This window comes from Sinohyriopsis cumingii, chromosome 11 (assembly GCF_028554795.1).
Source record: "Sinohyriopsis cumingii isolate HCF-2022 chromosome 11, ASM2855479v2, whole genome shotgun sequence".
NCBI lineage: Eukaryota > Metazoa > Mollusca > Bivalvia > Unionida > Unionidae > Sinohyriopsis > Sinohyriopsis cumingii.
In genome coordinates this window covers 32,934,639-32,957,682 of record NC_142971.1, presented here as the reverse complement: position 1 = coordinate 32,957,682, position 23,044 = coordinate 32,934,639, and the positions used below count along the sequence as shown (strand labels likewise).

The window sequence follows — 23,044 nt, the reverse complement described above, 5'->3', positions numbered from 1 at the left end:
CTATGAACCTACAACAGATGGAACAAGTTGCAATGCTCGCTACCTCCACCTTTCTTAAACACCATCATAGACCAAGCTACGTTCACACCCTCCATCTTCTGATCTCATCTTCAATGATCAGGTTGATGGAATTTTCAATGAGCCACCTGGATACATTCCTTCCATCCCTCACAGTCTCAGCTACAGTGGAGGGATTTGCAAGGCAACCAACAAAAGGTCACAGGGATGTCCCTAAAGCACATGCCACTGGGAAGCAGTCCTACGTAATCTACAACTGTCAATGAACCACAGTTCTTCTGAACAAAGTGTAAGAGTTTAATGGAGATTGATCATTTTCACATGAGATTCTCCATATCTCAAATGACACATTCATGCCCCCCAATATCACAGATCTTGGTAGGGAGAAGGCTCCAATCTTTTCATTGCCAAAGGGGGAAAATTGACCATAATGATATGTGGACCCAACAAATCGTTTTCTAGGGATCTGATATCATGTTCAGCACACCTCCTAATCTTTTGCCCAGAATTCTTTCAGTAACAATGCAGCACTTATCACTTTTTCATAAACCTAAGCACATTCAATCAACTCTTTTTGCTCTTCGGTTTGTGATGGAATGCAACAACAGGTTCTAATGCCTTCCATTGTTGAGACTATGCAGTCATGTGGAATCTGGACACTTCATCTCAAGGTCATCTCCAGGACCCAGTGCGAGGTCTGAAGTAGTATTTCATGAGGGCTGAGCCATCACATTGAGGGAGATCATGCCTCATTTTGCCTTCAAATGAAGATACATCAATATGGACACTTTCATTCTGAATAAAGTGGGCCATCTGTTCTACTTATCAAACTAAACCCACACCAATGAATTTGCTTTGCATATTGGCTTGTGAGGTTAGGACAGCTGCCGCAAACAGTGCATATGAGTGAAACAGTTCTCTAACTAATTATTGATGCTGTGGGATGGAGATCTGACTACATTTCTCCAGTGTTTACCAGTTCTCTTTCATCCTAAAAGGCTGAATTTGATCTGGAGGAACATTCACACGTGATGCAAAAGGTTACCTTTATGAGTCATTCAGCAGCTTCGTAAAGATGAAACTTCATGACTAATACTAAATTTGCAGGAGGGAAACAGTTTTTCCTTTTGAATCTGCTCCCCGAAATATGGAACCAATTTTCCAGTTGGGATACCTTGAAGCTGCCTCAGATAATGTAGGGGACTGGAAATGGTTTCTTTAAGGTAAGGGGATATATCACCCACCACCTCTTATGTATTCTTTCTTCTAAGATTCTTTAATGTATGAAGAGGAAAACACAAGCAATGCATTTGAGCAAAACTGTTCTCAAACCTGCTTTCTTCAGCCTTTTTCTCAGAGCTTTCACCTTGCAAGGCTCAACTTGACCTGATGGGACCTATATAGCCATGATGCAGCAGGTTGCCTTTCCGGGTCATTCAACAGCTTCATGATTTTTCCTTTTTGAAGTCGCTTCCCAACATATGGAGTCTATTCCCAAGTCAGGTTATCTTGAAGCTGTTTCACATACCTTGGGGCACTTTAAATGGCCTCTCCATGTATCCTTTCATGTTAGACATAGCTCATCACTATCAAAATGTTTCCTCTTTGGCATGTTGAAATAAGTAATATTTTAGTTTTACCAATATTAACTGCCATGCCATTACTTATGCACCAATTGTCCAGTTTGTTTGGGGCAGCTTCTAAAGAAATTTCCAGTTCTTGTGTTTTGGATGTCTGATAATGTTTTGTTGCCTGTTTAAAGATGATGGTAGTTTATATACTTGCATATAAGCTGAATAATTTAGGAAAAAATAAAGTCCTGGAAGAAGGGGGGGGGTCAGCTTATCTGCTGGCTAATGTCAAAACTTGACAAGTTTTTACATCTTTTTGTTGACTACTGTAATGGCTGTAAATCTTGGGACACGAAAAAAATAACTTTTTCCATGTTCTAAGACATATGCATATTAAGAAAAATCATTTTCGGTGTTCCTACACTTATTAAACTGTTATAAAGCACTATGATTGATTTTGTTATTATTTTGCATGTGCATATTTTCTGATTTCTCCAACACAAATTTAAATAAAGGTAAATATAGACTTCATAATTCAGGGGCTGGTTGAGTTTACCCGGGAGACCAGGCTGAACTATAATGTACAGTACTTACGCAGTGCAAAACGTGCATAGTGTCACTTATTTATTCCCAAACATATTAGATGCAGATTTTGCTTTATTCATTGTTTCGACCAAATTGCATTCTTCCAGATAACATTCAGCTAGTCCATAATAACTGTTTCATTTACGTTGAATCACACCCTCATGAGTTACTCATCTTCAGTGATTTAAGCAATCCTACAAACTGAGGTAATATTTATGAAAATGTTCGCAATTTTAATTGTACAGGGTATATAACCAGCATAACTTACATGTTCACACAGAGTGGTAATAATAAATGCTAAAATTCTCATTATAATCAACTAAGATCGCTATAAACCTACTTTAGTTTTGTGTTTTGGCTGAACAACATCATAACATTCACACAATGGAACACTTGAACATTTCTTTGTTGATAGTTGGCCTGTTTGTCTTTCGTTTTCCAACAGCAATACAGGCCAGTTCATTATTAAAATCCTGAAACTGGCTTGTGTTAAGAGGGAATTTTGACAACTATAGTACATTGATGTGTAATTGCCTTTCATCCCATAATATTAGCATGATTACTGTAATTTTGTAAAATGGGGTATAAGGCATACCTGTAAACGTTTTAAAATTCAAGCAGGGAGACTGAATTTAAAAAAAGGGTGATTGGGGCCTAAAATTGGGGGGTTTTTCATGGCATTTTTAAAACCTTGTTTTCACTAAATATTGACAGATCTTACGGATCCAATATGCGTGCAATTTGCAAAGTATGTGCCGTTTTTCTCTGTGATTCCCCATATTTTCCCCCAGGACATGCCCTTATTTCATGTTCAGGTCAGCTGTGGCCAAACTGCACAATAGCTAAAGGTTAGTCTTAAATAAACAAGCAATAAAGCCAGCCCAACTAATTAACAGTTAATCCTGCTTATCAATGCAACTATTTTGTGAAAACGACTGGCCCTCCATCATAATTCAGAGAAACCAGATTCTAAACTACTGTGTTATGTATGCACCAGCAACAGATTGGCAAATAAGGGATTCCCAATTTTGGTGAACTAAAGGAACCAAAATAGGCACCCTCACAGTACCGTACATGTGGCAACTATTTTCCCTTCGTTGTATATCTGACCTTATTTCCTTATTGTCAGCTCGTAATTTAGTATTGTTTACTATAAACCGATATAGTCTGAATTAATTTTTTAAGGACACATATGCTGTGTGTTATGTATTTTCCATCCTTCTTTTAATTTAACAATGGTAATTAATGTTTGTGTATACGATATAAAAATTCCAGGTGTTCTATTGTGTAAGTTTCTTTGGTGGGAATGGTGCTATAGCATATGGAGTTGTAGTATTCATAATGATCATTCTTGGGATTGAAATAAATTGTCGAAAGTTTTATTGTTGTGGTTTAGTTTTTGTTCAGGTTTATTTTCTGATTTTTTTATTCTTGTAGAGGTAAAAAAAAATAGTACATTTATGTGAGTAATGTTTAAATTTAACATTCTATTTATTGAAGAAGCGAATTCTTTCTAGTAAAGTAATTATTTCTTCACAAAAATATTCACAGGTGATACAACAGAACATGGCTTCCATGGATTGCATACAATATGTCTATTTATGTAGGACTTTTCTTTTTAAGGATAAATGAAAATTGACGACATAGTATAATAAATTTGGAGATATTATGAAATCAGGAGGTGGGCGTAGAACAACATTAAAAATCAGGAGTTTTTTCCTCCCAGCATGAGAGTTGACAGGTATGGTGTAAGGTCGCTTGCATCAAAGCAATCTACAGCTCAGCTTTTATGGCATTAGCATAATTTTCGAAGCATTATTGCTGAAACTTCATTATTGTATTTTGGAGATATCGTTAAAGTTTAGTGCAGTGGTGTCCATCACTTGACACCAATGGATGTAATTCATTCAGCAGAATGTACTTCATTCAGTGCATGTTTAAACCTACAATGCGGTGGTGCTATTTGTAAATACATTCTGTTGACTAATTGCGAGCATTGAATCGAACCGTATTGTTGTTTGCTGTGTTGTCATACTGGGATCACATTTTAATAAGTTAGGTATTTACAATTTCAAGGCAAAATAAAAACGTAATTATTAGTGCACTGATATAAAATGTCCAATGTAATAATGCATAAACAAACAATAATTGGGTCAAAAGGGAGAGGTAGTCTTACAACAACTCGTGAATGCTCAATTCTTGTCATTGTTTGATCAAGTTATACACAAATATAATTTAGGCAGAAACAATAAGAAAACAGAAAATTAAATAAATTACTTTTCAGACAAGTTTATACCATTTCTTTTCATTAATTTTTATTAAGAGAAGTTTGCCTAAATATATGCATTTAAAACTTACTGCATGATGTCACAGAGTTGTGGGTCGGCTTATACGTGGGTCACTCACTTTTTAGTGTTTATACCTGTTTATTTGGGGTTTTTTTTGGCTTATACACAAATTGGATTATACATGAGTATATACAGTAGGTCATTAATAAATAATAACAACAGTAATGGACCTAAAAATGAGTCTTGGAAGACTTGCTATTTTATTTTTTCATTTTTGTAAAATCATCATTTACATAAACATGTGTTCTTTCATATAAGTATCAAGTAAACCATTTAGTTGTGCTTTAATCATGTAAACTTTCAGCTTTTTTAAAAGGATTTCACGATCCACCATGCCAAAAGCTTTCCTGAAATCTATAAGTACAGATCCTATCGTTTGCCCCTGTTTGAACTCGACCCATCAGTTTCTGTTTAGTAACTTTGAAGCACTTTATGTATTAAAACCAAACTTTGAAATGGAATTTTGTCTGAAGATGTCATTCGAGTTTGATTTTTACTAGTTTCCAGCAATGCTTTATTCAGTTTTGGCCCTTGTTTTACATGTTCTTTAATTGCATTATGGAAAAAGTTATGTTATTTGTATTGAATTCTATACATATGGGGGAGAAAGTCCATTGTTTAACATTATAAGTGATTAAATAGAGGATTTTAAAAAAAATTCTTCAAATATGATAACACTAAATCGTTTATTTACTAAATCACTATTGTAATGATGACGCTTATGTATGTTATAGGTTTTTATAATATTATAAGTATGTGAAAGTCATGAATGTTATTACTTGTTTTAATAGCATAATTTCTCATTACAAAGAAGAACAACAATACATGTGTCTTCCTGTGAAAATCATGAATGTTATTACTTGTTTTAATAGCAAAATATCTCATTACGCTCATTACGAAGAAGAACAACAATATATGAGTCTTCCATGATACGTGCATCTCAGGTGGACAATTGGAGGGTAAATGTGTGCTGATAATGAAATGTGTGCAGTTTATTTAATATAGGTGTTGGAAAAAATAAAACTCCCTCTCCATTTAAGACCTGATTAAGCAACCCTTTTTACAACCACGTGTGACTAAAAGAATATATAAGTAAATGAAAACCAGGTAATTATCTACTTATAAACATTTTGATTTCTTTCCATATTTGCAGTTTTTGTATAGAAAAATTCAGTCATAGTTTACTTCCATAAATTTTGTCAGACATGCTCATGTTTTTTTATTTTTGAGAGCATTTGAATCAGTGAATATGTAAATTTTGTCTTTAACCTGAATTGCAGCCTGGATGTTTATGGGAAGATATTTCCTGGAGTCTTTAAATTCCTTTACCATTAATTTATCCAAAAAGTATTTAAATCATTTAATTTCCTTAGCTGAAGGCAACAAAGATTTAATTATCAAATTAAAACTAATCAGTATGGAATTTTGCTGATATGGCATGGTTGCACTTTGTGTTATGACTGAGATTGCACAGATTGCACAAAGACATCAGCTAATTTGCCACTTGATTGAAATAACAAAATGGGTCTGTATACTACTGTATGAAGATCACTTATGTTACTGGATATCAGAATATTCATTGAAACAAAGAAAATCCTGTTTCAAAAACAACTGATTTGTGGTCTCTTGATTTCACATGTCTACAAATTACTTTCCTTGAGGATGGATAATTTGAAATAGTTCTTATTTTGCTTTTTTTCCCAAAGAAAGAGCGCAGTAGAAAACTTAATGGCCGAACTAAATTTATTAGCTAATTAATAGCTTCATTTTACTTGGACAGTTTTACTGTCTTTTACTTTTCTGAATTAGGTGGGGGTTTTTTTTACACTATTTTTTTTAAAGCTAATAAAGGATCAGATTCTTTATTATTCAGTAGTGAATATCCTGTAATTGAAATATTGGCGAAAATGTGTTTTATTTTAGAAAATTTTATTAAAATAGATTACTTTGCTTGATCAGGGTCACCCTTTCAGTTTGATTTATTATTTGATGTTGTTTAGTTTTCTATGAAAGTTTATACCAAACATTAATCAGAAATATGACATATTCTTGAATTTGACGAATTTGTGAATTATTTGTTTGAGAAAGGAATGATTTTGTTTTCACATCAGATTTTGAATTTTTTTTTCTCAATCTCTGATTATTTTATTGTCTTAAAAACAAGTGCACTTAAACATTAGAATTAGTCAAATATGTGATTTAGTTTTCTCCCCTGAAATAGAGACATTATTTTGAGTGATTATTGGCATATGGGAATAATACAATTGAATTTGCAGTCAATTGATTTGATTTTCCAGTCTTTGCAGTTTTCTTACTCAACAATGATGCTTCCTGAAAATTCATTTGAATTTTTTTATTATTCACTGGTACAAGCTTTTAGTAAGTTTATGCCATATTATAATATTGAAATAATTTTAAGATCATTGTAACAATATTTAAAGAAAATAAATCAATAGTGAATCAATTTTTTAGAATAAAAATGTAATTAAAGTTTGTGAAACAAAAGGCCAGATGTAAATGCAGATGGTATATCATGGATAAATTGGCTCATATTTTAATCGTTAAAAGTTGTCTTTTATGTCGATTTACATACTTGGTTTGCCAGACTGTAGCAACATGTTAGTAATATACCTGTCAACTTTTCAAAAGCTCGATAGGGAGATTGAATGAAAAATAGAGATTCCGACCTAAAATTTGGTACATTTTTTGCAGCAGTTTTTAAACATGGTTTTCACCAAATATTGACTGATCTTCCATAACCAATACGTGTGAATTTCTCAAAGGACATGCCATTTCTTCCTTTGATATGCCTTATTTTCTCCCAGAACATGCCATCTTGGATATTTCTGGTCAGCTGTGGCCAAACTGCACAGAGGTAAAGGTTAGTCTTAAGAAAACAAGTAAGAAAGCCAGCAGCAATAATTGACAGTTAATCCTCATCATTGCAATTATCTTGTGAAAAGGACTGGCCCTCCTACATAATTCTAAGAAACCATGTTTTACAGTGCATGTTATGTAAGCACCAGCAATTGTTGGCAAATAAATGATGCCCTATTTTGTTGTAACTAGCAATACCTAAATACGAAGTCTCAAGCTACATGTGACAACTTATTTTCCCATGTTTTATATCCCTTTTTTATTCTCAACTTGAAAGGCAGTTAACATTGTTTACTAAATAACATATGTATTCTGATTAATTTTTTTAGGGCACATAAGCTGCATGGTATGTTTCTTCATTCCATCTTTAAATTTAATGATGGTAATTAACGTTTGCATATACGGTACAGTAATGCCAGGTTTTTACTCTTGTAAGTTTCTTTGGTGGGAATGGATATGCTACAGCATCACAGTGATCATTCTTGGGGTTGAAAATAATTGCTGACAATTTTATTGTTATGGTTTATTGTTTGTTGTTTATTTTCTGATTTTAGTAGTATTGTAATGTTAGAAACATGCATAGGTTGACGACTTTAAACTTAACATTCTGTTTACTGAAGAAAAATGTAATAATCGGGAGTTCTATGCAGAAATCTGGAGATAATATGAAATCAAAAGGTAGGCATGGAATGACCCCAAAAATCTGGAGTATTTTCTCCTACTGAGAGAGTTGACAGGTATGTAGTAAGCCACCATGAAATAATTGTTTTACCATCATGTCTGCATAATCATGGTAACATGTTGCAATTACATGTTGCAATTAGTAACTCATTATTTTGTCATCTTAATTGTGTATGCTGAATATCTTATCAAGACATCAGCGTAATACTTCCACACAGAAAAATCAGGTTCATGTATTGACTCACGGTGTGTCATTAACATATATTAAAATTACATATTTACTCCTCTGTCAGAGGTTATCTTGAACTGATTGCTTTTTTACTGTTTATTTACATGCTTTCAAACTTACCCAGACACAATTTCAACTTTACTTTTAACTTGAGCCACTGTTTCTTTATCAAAATACTTAAAGAATATGTGCCTTTCATTTCTCTGTTACTTGTACCATTTTAAAAAATATATGCCTTTCATTTCTCTGTTACTTGTACCATTAAGAAATGATATTCTTGATGTCGTCATCCCACCTTATTTACTGTTAATTGTTCTTTTGCAGGATCATCTTTCCAGTAGAACTAATAGAAGTATTTACTCAGGAGCAGGAGGTAAAATGTATAAATGTTGTTGAAGATAGATGTATCCTTTGAGAACCTTCACTTTATCTTGTAACATTTTTGTAAAATATTTTTGTGTAAATCATTACATAATTTTATATGTAATTTAATTCTCATGCTGTCTTCCACCATCATGATCTGGTATCGTATGATTTTAAGAGTGACTGCATACATTTTATTGATAAATTGGCTTTCTGCCATCACTTAAGAAAGTCTTATTTCTCAGCAACTGATTTTAAGGAGGCTGTGAATCCCTTTGTTTTCCTTCATGGGAATCAGTTTTCATGGCCATGCAAAAAGCAACCTTTTTATAGGCTCTTAAATCTGTGCATATATAAAGGGGTCTTGCTGTTTTTGCAAATGGATCATTATTCATGAGAACTTTAAATTTGTGGTTGGCAGGAACCGCAGAAAGCTAGAAATTTGGTACCTAATGAAAATAGATGAGTTGACAGTATCTTGTAAAACCTAATGTGCATTCTTTCTTTGCTTGTTCTACAGAAAGAGTGAACACTTCAGCAAATCCTGACATATCGGCCAGCATCTCTAGTCAAGACACTTTATATTCAGGCCGTGATCCTGGAGGGGGAGTACACATACCTAATCCTCCCATAAGGCCAGTCAACATTGTTAACCATCAAAGGCAGAACTCTGATCCTTTCTTAGTCCAGGACATAAATTTTAATAGCAACATTGTTCAGCCCCATCCCCCTCGGGAACCATCATCAGACAGGGTGCGAAGGAAGATAAGGGTCAAGGGACCTGGCAGTGCTGGAAATGATAGGGTCTCCAGTGCTGGCTCTCAGAAAGGTTGTGTAGAACTACAGTTACAGTTTGATGTTAAAAAAGGTTACAAAATAATCTTTCTTGTCAGACAGCAGTTTTACTAATTCAACGCCATCATCATTTAACCATAGACATCTTCTTTTGATTTCCTATTGTCACAGGCTTTTTACATATGCTGATTGTCTTTTGATCTCTAGAAGTTGAGTAACTGGCTTATCCAGATATTATTTTGAAAGCACGAGCATCTGTTTCTAAGTGTTGTATATAAGTTGTCAATCATAAGTGAAAATATTTTGTCATGATGCACAAAACAGATTTAGATTGGTGATTATTTTAAATCGGTAATGATTTAATTTATAGGATGGATTATAGTGAGCATGATACAGTAATCATGCGTGGAACATAAATTTGTGAGAGAACAACACATGCGTATTTTATGATTTGGTTGAACAGTGCATATAAAACAGTCTTGATAATAATAATAACAATAGTAATGATGATGATGATATCTGGTGCATGGTATTTGTACAAAAAAAATTTTCAAAAATGAACTTGCATATGGAGGTCACCTTTGTACAAAGGCGAGTTTTGTTTTTTCCAGTGTGTGGTTGCTATTGACAGGTTTTCTGTACATTTTATCTATCTCTGTATGTTCCTTTTCCAGATGAGCTGGGCATTGGGACAAGTGCAGCATCCTCAGCTGTTAGTACGAAAGTAGGCAGTCAGCAGGCCAGCCCTATTCAAAATTCCACTCGTAGCCGTGTCATGTCTGACACCGAACTGATGAGTACAAGTGGTAGTAGTAATGAGGGTGGGACAAGAAACAAGTCAGCTGATCAGGCTAAGAGACAAGTTGACCAGACAGAGAGGGTTGCTGACCAGTTTAAAATACAACCCAGCACAATGGGATCATCCTCACAGATTGCATTTAGAGGGGCAAAACCTAAGCAAGGTACTGAGTGATTATATTTTTATCCCCCACCAAACAGAATTATCCCAAGTTGTTCCTGTGCTAGTTAAATCTTTCTTGCCCAAAGTTCACATGCTACCTTGTGACACCCTCTTTTTTTTATATATCACCAATGCACATATTACAGTATTATCCTCGTCTTTCTGTCCGTTTGTCTGTGAATTCATCGAGTACACTTGGTTAAATTTTGTGTTTAGGTCATTTCAGGCACTGTCCTGGATTCTCCATATTTGTTCATATTATGCTGTGTCTTTGCAAAAAATAATAGGATGTGTTGGACAAGGAAAAGAGTTTTCTCAGCATGAATTGACAGGATAAGGAAATTCAACCCATAAAGAGTAACTAGTACTGGTGATTCAGTTAAGCCTTGTCCCTGGGACAAATCTTTTTCTCTCTGGTTAGATTTCCCTATACTGGTCACATACATGGGGGAAAATTATGTTAGTCTTGATTGTATTAGAAGACATAGGTGTAAATTGTTTAGGGGCTATGACGGCATGATGATTTTGTTTGGGGGCTGTGATGGCATGATGATTTTGTTTCATGTTACATGTTAAGCTTGTACTCCATCCATTATACCATGGTTGCATTTATGATGCTGTATTCCTCAAAATCCTTCTTGTAACAATTATAATTAAAAAGAAAAGATCCTAAATCACTACTTGCTGCTGCTGAAATAGCATACATTATAAAATCCATCCTGAGCATTTGTGTATGTTAATGTTAATTTACATGTTGTAAAATAAGTTTTAATTGTAACAGCTGGCAGAAATAGTTGCATGGAAATTTGCAGTGATAGAAACAAGATTTGTATAATTTCCTCAAATTCAAGATTAATTTATTTCAATGGATTGCTGTTGTGATTAAGTATTATTTGACAATATGTAAAGAATTTTATATTTTACAGCTGACCAGGATTATCAATAGTATATTTTGAATAGCATTACAACAAGATTTTTGCTTAGTTTATAATATTTTGATGGATATTTCCAGAAACTGTAGTTTCCCATCAGAACAAATAAAGAGAAACTGTAAGGACAAATATTTTACTTGAAAAATTGGTAATGGAGAATACATAAGTGTTAATTATATTACTGCAGAATCATTTTGTAATGAACACAATAGCTTGAAATCCCAGGATTGCTTAGATAGCTCTATTGGTCATAGACCAGAAGTGTTCATGTGGTGGCCTTTTGTCCATTATCTGCTGTCCATCATCCTTCCATTAGCACACATTTATTATGGTGTTTCCTCAGTTATTGGGAAGATTACCATGAAACTTCACAAACACATTCATCCTAAAGTCTAGTTGATCCTAAATTACAGTGGTGCCCCTTGAATATGGCCACCATGGCATCCATCTTGAAAATCCTATTTTCACTACTACTCCTGACTTCATATCAAAATGGGGGTTTCCCTAAATACTTCCTATAATGTCTAGCTGTTCCAAAATGAAAATGGTGTCCATCAAATATCCATTGTAGCTACCACAGTTGACATCTTGAAAAGTTCTATTGCTATACTGCCTGTATGGATATTCATATCTACATGGGGTTTTCAGTAAGAGATTTCTTTTGATAGCTTATTGGTCCAAGCAAAATTGGCACAGCCTATTGGTCCTAAACAGAAATGATACTGATCTTACTTCCAGCAGTTCACACCTTAGAAACTATACAACTGTCCCCTAACATAGGGAACTCTTTTAACTATGCCACCAGTCAATCCATGGTTTCCAGGCACATTTCACCAGTACAACTGCATGACATTTACCACCATGGTGACTTAAACTGTATCTGCTGAGTCCCTTCTAATTTATTCCATTGTGTATTAACTTACCAGTTTCCTACCGTAAATACTGCCACTGCAGTCACACCACCAATGTACATCACCATTTGTTAATAGGGACAATAGTATTCCAGGGACTCATTCGGTTTTGACCTGAATAAACTACTGGTGAACCATGGCATCATGGAACTCACTAAAACTTCGATCTGTGACATTTGCTCCTAGCAATTGGCTAATTATTTTGGGATAAGGAATATTTCCATCGCACTGAATTCTAGTAATCAGACACGTAATCACAAAAACCTAAGAATTCCTTAAAACAGGATGCTATAACCAAATGTGCATACTCCAGATTTATTACATTACCCCCATCTTTTAAAGATCACTTGACCTCAGGTGACACAAATGTCACACTTCTTTGGTCGAATAAAAACTTGACTTTCCCCAAACTCAACCACCATCCAGATTATGATTCCCAAACAAGATTAAGACAAAACTCTGAATCATTGGACTTGTTCCTATTAGCCCGTCACTCAACATCTGCAACTAAACTTTTTCTTTTATGAATCAGTAATTGCTTGTAAGTAAACTAAATGTCAGAAATAAACACAAATTAACCAAGTTAAATCTAACATGAAAATGTTCAGACAAGTTATTCAGGTTCAAACTCTCTTATTACAATCCTCGGAATTCGCTGCAGGAAAGACTTCTATACACATACGTCTCTAACAACAAGACAACAAATGTAACACAGGACTATTCCTGTATACCCGAAAAACTCAGGTCTGGAGTTTGCGTTTCTAGCTGGATACATGTCTCCCATTAGACCTTAGCGCACCTACACACAATATTTTTTCGACTCAGTTTTGGTCAGCTGATCCTATCTTCTTACAACTAACTCACTACTAATGGACCAGTGCTACAGTGACCTAACATAGCCATAAGAGAACCTACTCCCAAAAGTAAGTTTGGAACACCAACACATAAACAATTCAACTATACTGTGGTGTGTAATGCCATTACTTCATCCTCTAATTAATTAACATGTGCTGTGAATTGTCCTTCAGAACATCCAATGGACACTATTCTATCCAAGTAGACCATTCAAACTATGCATTATGGGAACCATATTGGACCATTACGATTGTCAAGATGGTAGCAAACAATTTTAAGAATATACTGTACAAAGCAATTTCCAACTGGCAAGTCACTAACAGGTCAGTGACAATATAACACAGGAAACTTACTGTGTACAACAAGGTTAGATAATGCGTTCTTCAGAGAATAACACGTCTATTACGAACCTTGAAAACAAGTCAACCATGACTTCAGCACCCAACTGGCGCGACACACAGTCATCCACAGACCAACGCTCAACCTGACACTGCCGTCAAATAGCTGTTCACCACAAGTAATAGCTCTACAGGGACAGAAACAAATTCTTTCCATTAACCTCCAAACAATCTACATAAAACCACCACCTTCCCTTGTCAATTTAGCTCTGCTTCGCTCACAGCACAACCAAACAAATATATCTAATTTACCAAACTCTGGTTCCAAGCAGCAAAAACTTTTAAAACTGTTCTGAACTAACACTGCATACAATCGATCTATACAACTTATCCATAAGAACATAAAAAAATTAGACCTCTGTCATCATATAATTAATTCACTAGAATCCCACTATTTACACAGCCGATGGGCGCCAATCAATTTGATTTTAACTGTGCGGCTTTTGTATCTCAACCCGTTTGATGCTTTGTCTTATACCCAGTCAAAATTAATAATCACGGGGAAACAATTATTACCCACCCATTAAATTATATAACCACTTCTGTCAGCTATGCAGATGTGCCTGATATCAACTTTTCAAGTTTCCATAATACCTTGCTCTAAATTGCGTTTTTATTAAATTAGTCTCAATATATAGCAACGAAACAGAACTTTTGTATGTTTTTCGAATTGGATCAGTGTTTTGCTTCTTCCTGATAGTCACATACCTGAAAGATTTAGGTAATGCACAGAGAACATGTGCAGTTTTTAAAAAAATGGGCAATGTTTCCCAATACAATTTCAAGGGACTGATTCTTATTTCGGAGAGTTTTTTTTACAATGCTTCCAAGCTATACATTTTATGGCTACACGATTCGCCCTTTGCTAACAATGGTACCAATGTAGCCATTACCCAATAATGTTTCCAATCAGGTGCAAATAACTGTTGAAACCACATTAATGTTATTGTTGTTGTTATTCTTGCCAAATCTGTTGTGGGGTTCCAATAAATTCCGTATAAAGCTTATGAACTTAACACAATAGAGCAGGGGGGTGTCAGATACGCATTCTTCTGTAGCGGCTCTTCTCAGTTAATTAAAGATTATACAGCCGAATTCATAAATCCGGAATGCTCAGAATTTCATGGCCAATAATTTTGGTATTTTTAGATCATTCAAACTTAGTTGTTGCAAAAAAAATCAATCATCTTGCATAGCTCCATTTACCACGTGTCGAGAATGTAACACACTGCTTTTGGCTGACTATTGAATGTCTGTGTCCTCTAATACACTCTTTCTGTATCATCAATGTATATCCTAGATAAAATATTCAGTCTTGACTGAACGTAAGCACTCAAATTAAACATATTTCTTAAGAGCAAATAAATCTATCTACTTTTGCAAACTAAATCTTGTGAAACCAAAATGAAAATTTTAAAGGCACTTTATCATTATTAATAATTACTTTTTTATAATTTTATAAGACACATCTTTCTTCCAAATTGCGAATGAATAGTCTGTACTAAATATAATAAAACCAAATCACTTACAACACTATCACAGAACTATTCAAACATTCCATTGCTGCCACCAGAAATTGCCTTGTCACAAACCAGGAGTCTTCACTTGACCGAGTGGTGTCAAACCCTGGCGCGATAACTGCTAGAAGTCATAAGTTTACCCCAAATTTACAAAGACTTCCATACAACTTCAGTTGTAAATTAGAAACCCAATGTGTCCATTCTATGCATAAATTTTACTCTAATCAATGCAAGACCACAGATCTCACAGCCTGCCAAATATCTATCAACTGTACATCTGCATGGTTTCTCTTCATCAGGTTTCTGTAATGCCAGCAGTTCATGCCATAGAAACTATACAACTATCCCCTAAAACAGGGAACTATTTTAACTATGCTACCTTAGGCCAGTCAATCCACGGTTTCCAGGCACATTTCGCCATTACAACTGCATCACATTTGCCACCATGGTGACATAAACGGAATCTGCTGAGTCCCTTCATATTTTTTCCTTTGTGTAATATTTTAGTTTCCTACTGTAAATACTGATATTGCAGTCACACCACCAATGTACACCACTATTTGTTAATAGGGACTATGGTATTCCAGGATCACTCATTCGGTTTTGACCTGAATTCACTACTAGTGAACCATGGCATCATGGAACTCACTAACACTTTGCTCTGCCACGTTTGCCTTAGTAACTGGCTAATTATTTCACGCTAAGGAATATTTCCATGGCACTGAATTCTAATAAAGAGACAAGTAATCACAAAAATCAAAGAATTCCTTAGAATGGGGCACTACAACCAAATGCACATACTCCAAATTTATTATATATATATATATATATATATCCAAGTGGTCTAAATCACCTGTCTGCATGGGTTCGAGTCTAGGATTCGGCCAGTGTGGGTATGTGAGAAAGCTTGCCAGTAGCTTCTCATGGGTTGATGGTTCTTCCCAGGGATTTCCCGGGTTCTCCCTCCACCATTAATACTGGCTGGCATGCATAGCCTATCGTGTGCTGAAAAATGGCATTAAATTCAACAACAACAACAACAACAACAACATATATATATATATATATAGATTAATGTAAAGGCAATTGCCATGCTTCAAATATTAGTCTTGTCTTCGTGGGTTTGAGTCTCAGGCTCAGCCAAAGTGGATATGTGAGAAAGCTTGCCAGTAACTTCCTTTGGTTTGGTGGTTCTTACCAAGGTTTTCTCAGGTTCTTCCTCACCCAATCATACTAGCCACCATGTATTGCCTATCATGTGCTGAAAATTGTAAATAAACTAAAATGTTTCCACTGCCTTTTTAATTACTAAACATGTTTCATGCATATAACTAGTGTTGCTGATTAAACAATTGGCAAATCCATTCCGGATTCTTAACACCCAATTTATTCGTCTTTATTAGGTGTATGTCTTCAGGTCAATTGAGACCTTATCTGAGAGTGTATCTCTGTAGTCCTCCAACTGAGACCTTATCTGAGAGTGTATCTCTATATCCTCCATCTGAGACCTTATCTGAGAGTGTATCTCTATATCCTCCATCTGAGACCTTATCTGAGAGTGTATCTCTATAGTCCTCCGTCTGAGACCTTATCTGAGAGTGTATCTCTATATCCTCCATCTGAGACCTTATCTGAGAGTGTATCTCTATAGTCCTCCAACTGAGACCTTATCTGAAAGTGTATCTCTGTAGTCCTCCAACTGAGACCTTATCTGAGAGTGTATCTCTATAGTCCTCCAACTGAGACCTTATCTGAGAGTGTATCTCTGTAGTCCTCAAACTGAGACCTTATCTGAGAGTGTATCTCTAGAGTAATCCAACTGAGACCTTATCTGAGAGTGTATCTCCAGAATCCTTCCATTCATGTAATTGAACAACAACCTGAGCTGGGACATATAATTCGGGGAGTTGCATGCAGATTGTACAAACATTGGTATGATGACATTTTCCCTTAATGAGACAGAAACATATTCCCACTTTGTGCTTTGAAAACAATAACCACTAGTTCCTTTCAAATTTCCTGCTTTTTTGACCACTCTCTCAACATGATTATGATAGTTGAAAGAGTGGAACTTAATTTCTGCAGAACTGGTTACATTTTGGAAAAGATTAATGTTCTAAAAATGACTTGGTTGGCTGTTATTAGCTTCATTTTAGTGCCTAATCACTAATTGTTTAGAGTTTGATAGTGGTATTTAAAAACACTGCAGTTCCAAGTAGAATAACTTACCTAATTAACATAACCATTTCAGTAGTTTGCTCAAAAATGAATGGAAGTGAATGTTGGTATTATCTTTCATAGGGATATATACAATGTGATTCAGTATTTCATATGTTTTGGTTTTTGTTTTCTTTCTTTCTCAGATGAAAACTTTAGGAGATTAAATTCCCATGAATTGCATTTTCTAATCAAGCTGCAAAATCGGTTACCCACATTTGGCAAGCAAAATGAATTAAGTCTTTTCTTAAAATTTTGGAAGTGCTTTTGAATTAGTAGCACACGAGTCTCTGCAAGGGACTCCTGTTTTATCATCCAACAGAATGTCTGTAATTACATTTAGACCTGTTAAATGAATCTGTCTTTTGAGCTGATTCATTTGGTACCTTGACATCTGAGCAATCAAGGATATGTCATATAATAATTATTTATTATGATAATTAATAACTTAATTTCTAGTGACTTTAATCATCAATTGTAATACGTAATTTATTACTCTTGCACAGAATACAGAAGTGAGAACTACCAAGATTCTGAGGACCTTGATGACTCAGTGTTGGAGATCATTGACATCCTGAAAAATAAGACCCAGGAGGAGAAGTATTTGGGGGAGAGTTCTGAGGAGGGTGAGAATGCCATGCCTCCAGGAGAATATGAAGAAAGTGATGAGTAAGTCTGTTAGAATGAGGAAATCTGAAGCCGTGTTTAATTGCGATGAAACCAGTTTTGGTTTTCCAGATTTTGGAATCTCTATAATGTAACCAAATGGTGGAATTTGGTATCTGTGTTATCTTATAAAGCACATATGTGATTTATATGGCTGTTCTACTTAGGGCTGTTCCAGTAAAACATACCTGTGAGCCAGGGAAGGTACTTTTAATGTGGGGTACTCACCCATAAATGCATTTATAATTTTCTTTTCATTTTAATATGAACTCTGTGCAGTCAAAATACCCTGCCATATATTTTAAAAAAGCTGCCTTCCCTTGGTACAATATTTGTTTAAATAGAACAGCCCTTAGTAAAATACTGATTATAGAAAAACAATGGTTGATTTGTGTGGCTATTTTACATAGTAAAAATACCAATCATAGAAAAACAGACCAACAAGAAAACCTAGCAATTATTGATTGAATCTTCGTTAAAACTTGTCAAGTTAAATAGCAGATATACAGATTATTTATACATTCAACTCTCTGGAAATGGAAATCATGAAACTCTTTTGTTTTAATTGACAAGCATGTGTGTGCATGCATGAATGAATGTGTATGTGCATTTGTGCATGCACATATGTGTTTTAAATCAGTTCTTGGTTCAGTGTAATCAAATAAGCTTTGAAAAACCCTATATTCTAATTTGGAGAGGTGAAATTAGTGTTTGAGTGAAAAGATATGGCTCTTTTTTTTTCCTGACCTTTCTTTTGTTTAAGTAATAATCAATTCAGTTTAGTTTGTTAGCACAATGATAGTCCTTTTTGATTATGAACTAGACTGGTCACAAGGACTATTACTGTTAGTTGGGAGTCCTCATGTATTTGATCACTTGGTATTCACTTGACATAACAGAAGTATGTGTTTTATATAGAGACATGTTACAAATTTTGCAGAGCTGTTGACAGAAAACTATTCAATAAATATGATCCGAAAAATCAGAATTATGCCTTTAGAAAAGCTATGTGAACTTTTCACTGATATTTAGATCCTGCTCCTGCTCTATTGCCCATGTCCTTTTAAGTTCATTCTCATCATATCTGTCACAAGTTTCATTTCAACCCAATAACTTTTGAAGGACTTTGGGATGAGATTTTAGATAATTTCCAGCCATTTTTATGTAGTTATGGGCCATGCTAGACTTAGAACTGTGCCCTTCATTTTCAATTCTGCCTTGTAACTTTTGGGAAACTTCATGAATTTAAATAAAGCTTGGCATGAGTCATTACATTAAAGAAGACCCAGATTAAATTCGATTTGTTCTGTTATGTGATAAATTTGTGTGCAGTTATGTCCCTTTTTGTACTTAAAACTTGGCCCTTCAATTTGTTTTTTCTTAGAAATGTTCGAAATACCTCATGAATTGAAATAAAGTTTGGCATGAGGCATTACATTAAGAAGACCCAGGTCAAATTCATTATTCACAGTTTTAAGGTAAATTTTATGCAGTTATGACCCATTTTTTACTTAAAACTTTGCCATTAAGTTTTGTTTCTTCTTAGTAATGTTTGAAGAATTTTAAGGATTGATGTTCAATTTTATGTGAGGTTTTACTTTAAGAAACCCTAAGTTGAGTTTGATTTTCAATGTTTGCCAACAAATTTGTATGTCCTTGTTTGACTTAAAACTTGGCAGCTCAATGTCTGCTCAGTACCTTTTAAAGGAGTAATAGAATTGAAACCATGCTTTATAGAAGGTTTGAATTTCAGCTCATAAATATGACCACTGTCACTAAAAAAGAGGCAAACTGTTAAATGACTTTTTCTCAAAAACTGCCTGACAGAAAGTATCCTGATAGAGGGTTTATATAGCTAATCGCACTCTACCATCAAATATGATCACTGCTACTAAGGACAGAAAAACCATTAAATTACTTATCATAAAACAATTGAACAAAATTTGATCACACTTGAAGACAGCATCTTGGCATGAAGAATTTATAAATTTATGCAAAAGATGCTGATCCTTCAGTAAATATGGCCACTATCACAAATAAAATCTTGAAACCATTTCTTCTCTAAAATCATTTAATCAAATTTAACTAGATATCACTCTTTATCAGGTCTGACTTACAGCTCACAATTAAGGCCACTGTTACTAAAAATATGTGAATCTTTAAATGATTTCTTGAAAATTGCTAAACATAATTTTACCAATATTTGACAACAAAACGTTCTGATGTGTGCTAGTTTCAGGTTTATGTAACTGACACCATTTTGCCATTAAATATGGCTGCAGTTACTAAAAAATAAAAAAAAACATTTCTGTTCCTTTTTCTCTAAAAATGTTCAACAAAATATGACTTTTTATACAGTTACATCCTGTCATAGAGGGGGGTTTGTACATCTGATAGAACTAAGGTTGATCTGCCATCAGATATGGCCATCATTGCTAAAAAATTAAACAAAAACCATTTAAACATCTTCCTGTATAACAAAACCCACTCTGTTGGCTTAACGTGACAGGGAGCATACTGGCATCGATGGGTTTCCAATTTGTACAAATGATGCCATTTCGCTACTGAACTTAAAAACAGCAACAACACAACTTTAAAAAAAGGTGCTGAACAGAATTTGACCAACTTTGACATGTAGCATTCTGCCATTGAGGACTTTCAGTATTGGACAAATGTTGCTGGTTTGCCATTAAATATGTATAAAGATAGAAAAACCACAGAAAAGTTTAAACAGTTGTTTTCATAATGCATGCAGCCAACTGCATTGGAAGGAATTTTAATAGAAGTCATCCTACTCATATTTTTTGGCCAGCTAATCTTGTATTGTTTAGTTGTTATATGTCAGACATTTGAGTGATCGCAGGCCCATTTCACTCCTTGTTACCATTCTTCTGCACTATTTACTGAGTTCTGGCCCGTGTTTTACTTGTAACTTTACACTGTAAGAGCATCTTGTTATGTCATATGGACCAAGTAATAGTTTTTGGTTAAAATTGCCTAAAGGTGATGTGTGTATCTAATGAAATCTATTTAAGCATGTCTTGTGCATAAACAATTTAATATTGTTATTTACGTGTACAGAGATGAAGACAAGGGCAAGGACACATATCTTTTTGCCTCTCCCCCAAAGTTAATACACAGAAAGCTCTCACCTAGTCAGTTCCTGGAAACAGAATACTCCCAGGTGAGTATACTGTATTTGATGGGTGGACTTAGTTGTTAGCCATTTTGGCAGAAAAAAAATAGCTCCACTTTTATTAAAGAATGGCTAAATGTGTCACTTATTTTTTTCTTTCAGAATCAATATGTGCTGGGCATAATATCAATTAAAAATTTATTTAAGAAAATAGCCTTATTTTTGTACTGCAGTTGCAATGTGGTACTGTATTTGGTAACTTGGGTAAAGATAAACAGAAAGCATACGTATAATGTGAAACAAAAGTTTCCTCAGCTCGTGTAATAATATTAGTAGTAAGTACTTATTTCTGGTCTTGATCATAAAGTTCCATTCATTGTCATTATATTAATATTCTCAGTTTGCTCAGTATTTTTTTATATACATGAAATGAGAATAATTCTGTGTTTTAAATGGATTTGAATATGTAATTGACAAATACTGTTGATTTTGACAGTATTATGTTTTATGTTTTGATAATGCAAGAAGACCAAAGTTGTGTGTAGATTATTATAACATGATCATCGACCAAATTATTTTTAAAGTTGTAGCTTGATTCACCAGCGAGATAAATAACTATATCTTCTTAGTAGGGCCCTTCCAGACAAAACTGGCAGATACATTAGTAATCATATTGTCCATTAATCCGTATGGCTTTCCATCCATCATATTGGTTTCTACAAGGTGACAGGAATTGTTGGATTTTAACAAGCTATGATATACAACTTTACATTAATGAGACCTTGAAATGATTAGATTTCCAGCCATCATCATTTAGATGAGTTATGGTCCCTGATTAGATGAGTTATGGTCCCTGATTACCCATCCTTCTTACTTTAATTTCAGCAGATTACCTTTACCAAGGATTGTTAAATTTCAGCAAAATTTGGTATGCAGCACTATAATGAGACCTTGAATGAATTTGATTTCTGTGACATCATTTACAGGAGTTAAGTTTGCCATTAGCCTGTCCTCTTGATTTTGGAATTGGTTGCATAAATTTATAAAGATGTGTTGGATTTCAATCCAGTTTGACATGCAGTTTCATGTTTGAGTCTGTGAATGAGTTAAGTGTCCAGCATTCCACAATAGCCTTTACTTGATTTAAGTCCATGATTGCATGTCCTTGTGACTGAGCATAATTTTATGAAGTTTTGTTTGATTTAAATCAAATTTGGTATGTTGCTTAATATTAAGTAGTCCTCAAATGATTTCTATTTCAAGCCTGGTGGTTAGAGCGTTGACCTCAAAGAGAAAAAATCCCATCCACCTTGGATGTGGTAGGTTGCAGGTTCGAACACCAGCTGAGTCATACGAAAGACTTATAAAAATGGTGCTAACAGCTGCCTCACTTGGCACTCAGCATTAAGAGGTTAATGTTAGGACTGGTCAACCTGGTGTTAGGATAATAATTTCTGGGTGGGACATCATGCTACATGTCTGCTACATGATGTTCCAGTGCTAGACATAACTATGGTAATATTACTAAAATTGTTCAAGTTACATTAAAATCTACAACACACACACACAACGAGCTAGCCATGATGACATTTACAGGAGTTATGCCCCCTGATTGTCCTTCTTGGAACTTTCTTTATCATTATCTTATGAAAGTTTATTGGATTGCATCCAATTTTAGCATGAATCATTATATAATGAGAATTTGAATTAGATTTCCTGAATTCCGCAGCATCATTTACAGGAGTTAAGAACATTGATTTTCAGTCCTCCTAACATTGGTTTTTGTGCATAATGTAACCAAAACATTTTTGGATTTCAACCAAATTCAGTATACACCTTTATAGTTCCACTCTGGAAATTCACATTTTTGTACATTGCTTAGAATTTTAAAAAAGGTATTCCCCCAATTTGATCCACTGGTAATCCCAGTTATAAGACAAAAGTAATTTATGGTCCATGGAGAGGTTTAAAAACCCTTCAG

The 23,044-nt window shown here is 34.6% G+C and overlaps 1 protein-coding gene across 1 annotated transcript in view; it reads left to right on the top strand.

Annotated features, from left to right (window-relative positions):
- The window catches only part of LOC149787875 (protein CFAP20DC-like), a 73,477-nt gene that overhangs the window by 25,182 nt on the left and 25,251 nt on the right, over window positions 1-23,044 (top strand). The window contains exons 10-14 of the mRNA XM_089974112.1: window positions 8,634-8,682; window positions 9,193-9,501; window positions 10,142-10,429; window positions 17,768-17,930; window positions 21,009-21,111. Coding sequence (XP_089830238.1) covers window positions 8,634-8,682; window positions 9,193-9,501; window positions 10,142-10,429; window positions 17,768-17,930; window positions 21,009-21,111 — 912 coding nt within the window. The remainder of the gene's footprint in view (window positions 1-8,633; window positions 8,683-9,192; window positions 9,502-10,141; window positions 10,430-17,767; window positions 17,931-21,008; window positions 21,112-23,044) is intronic.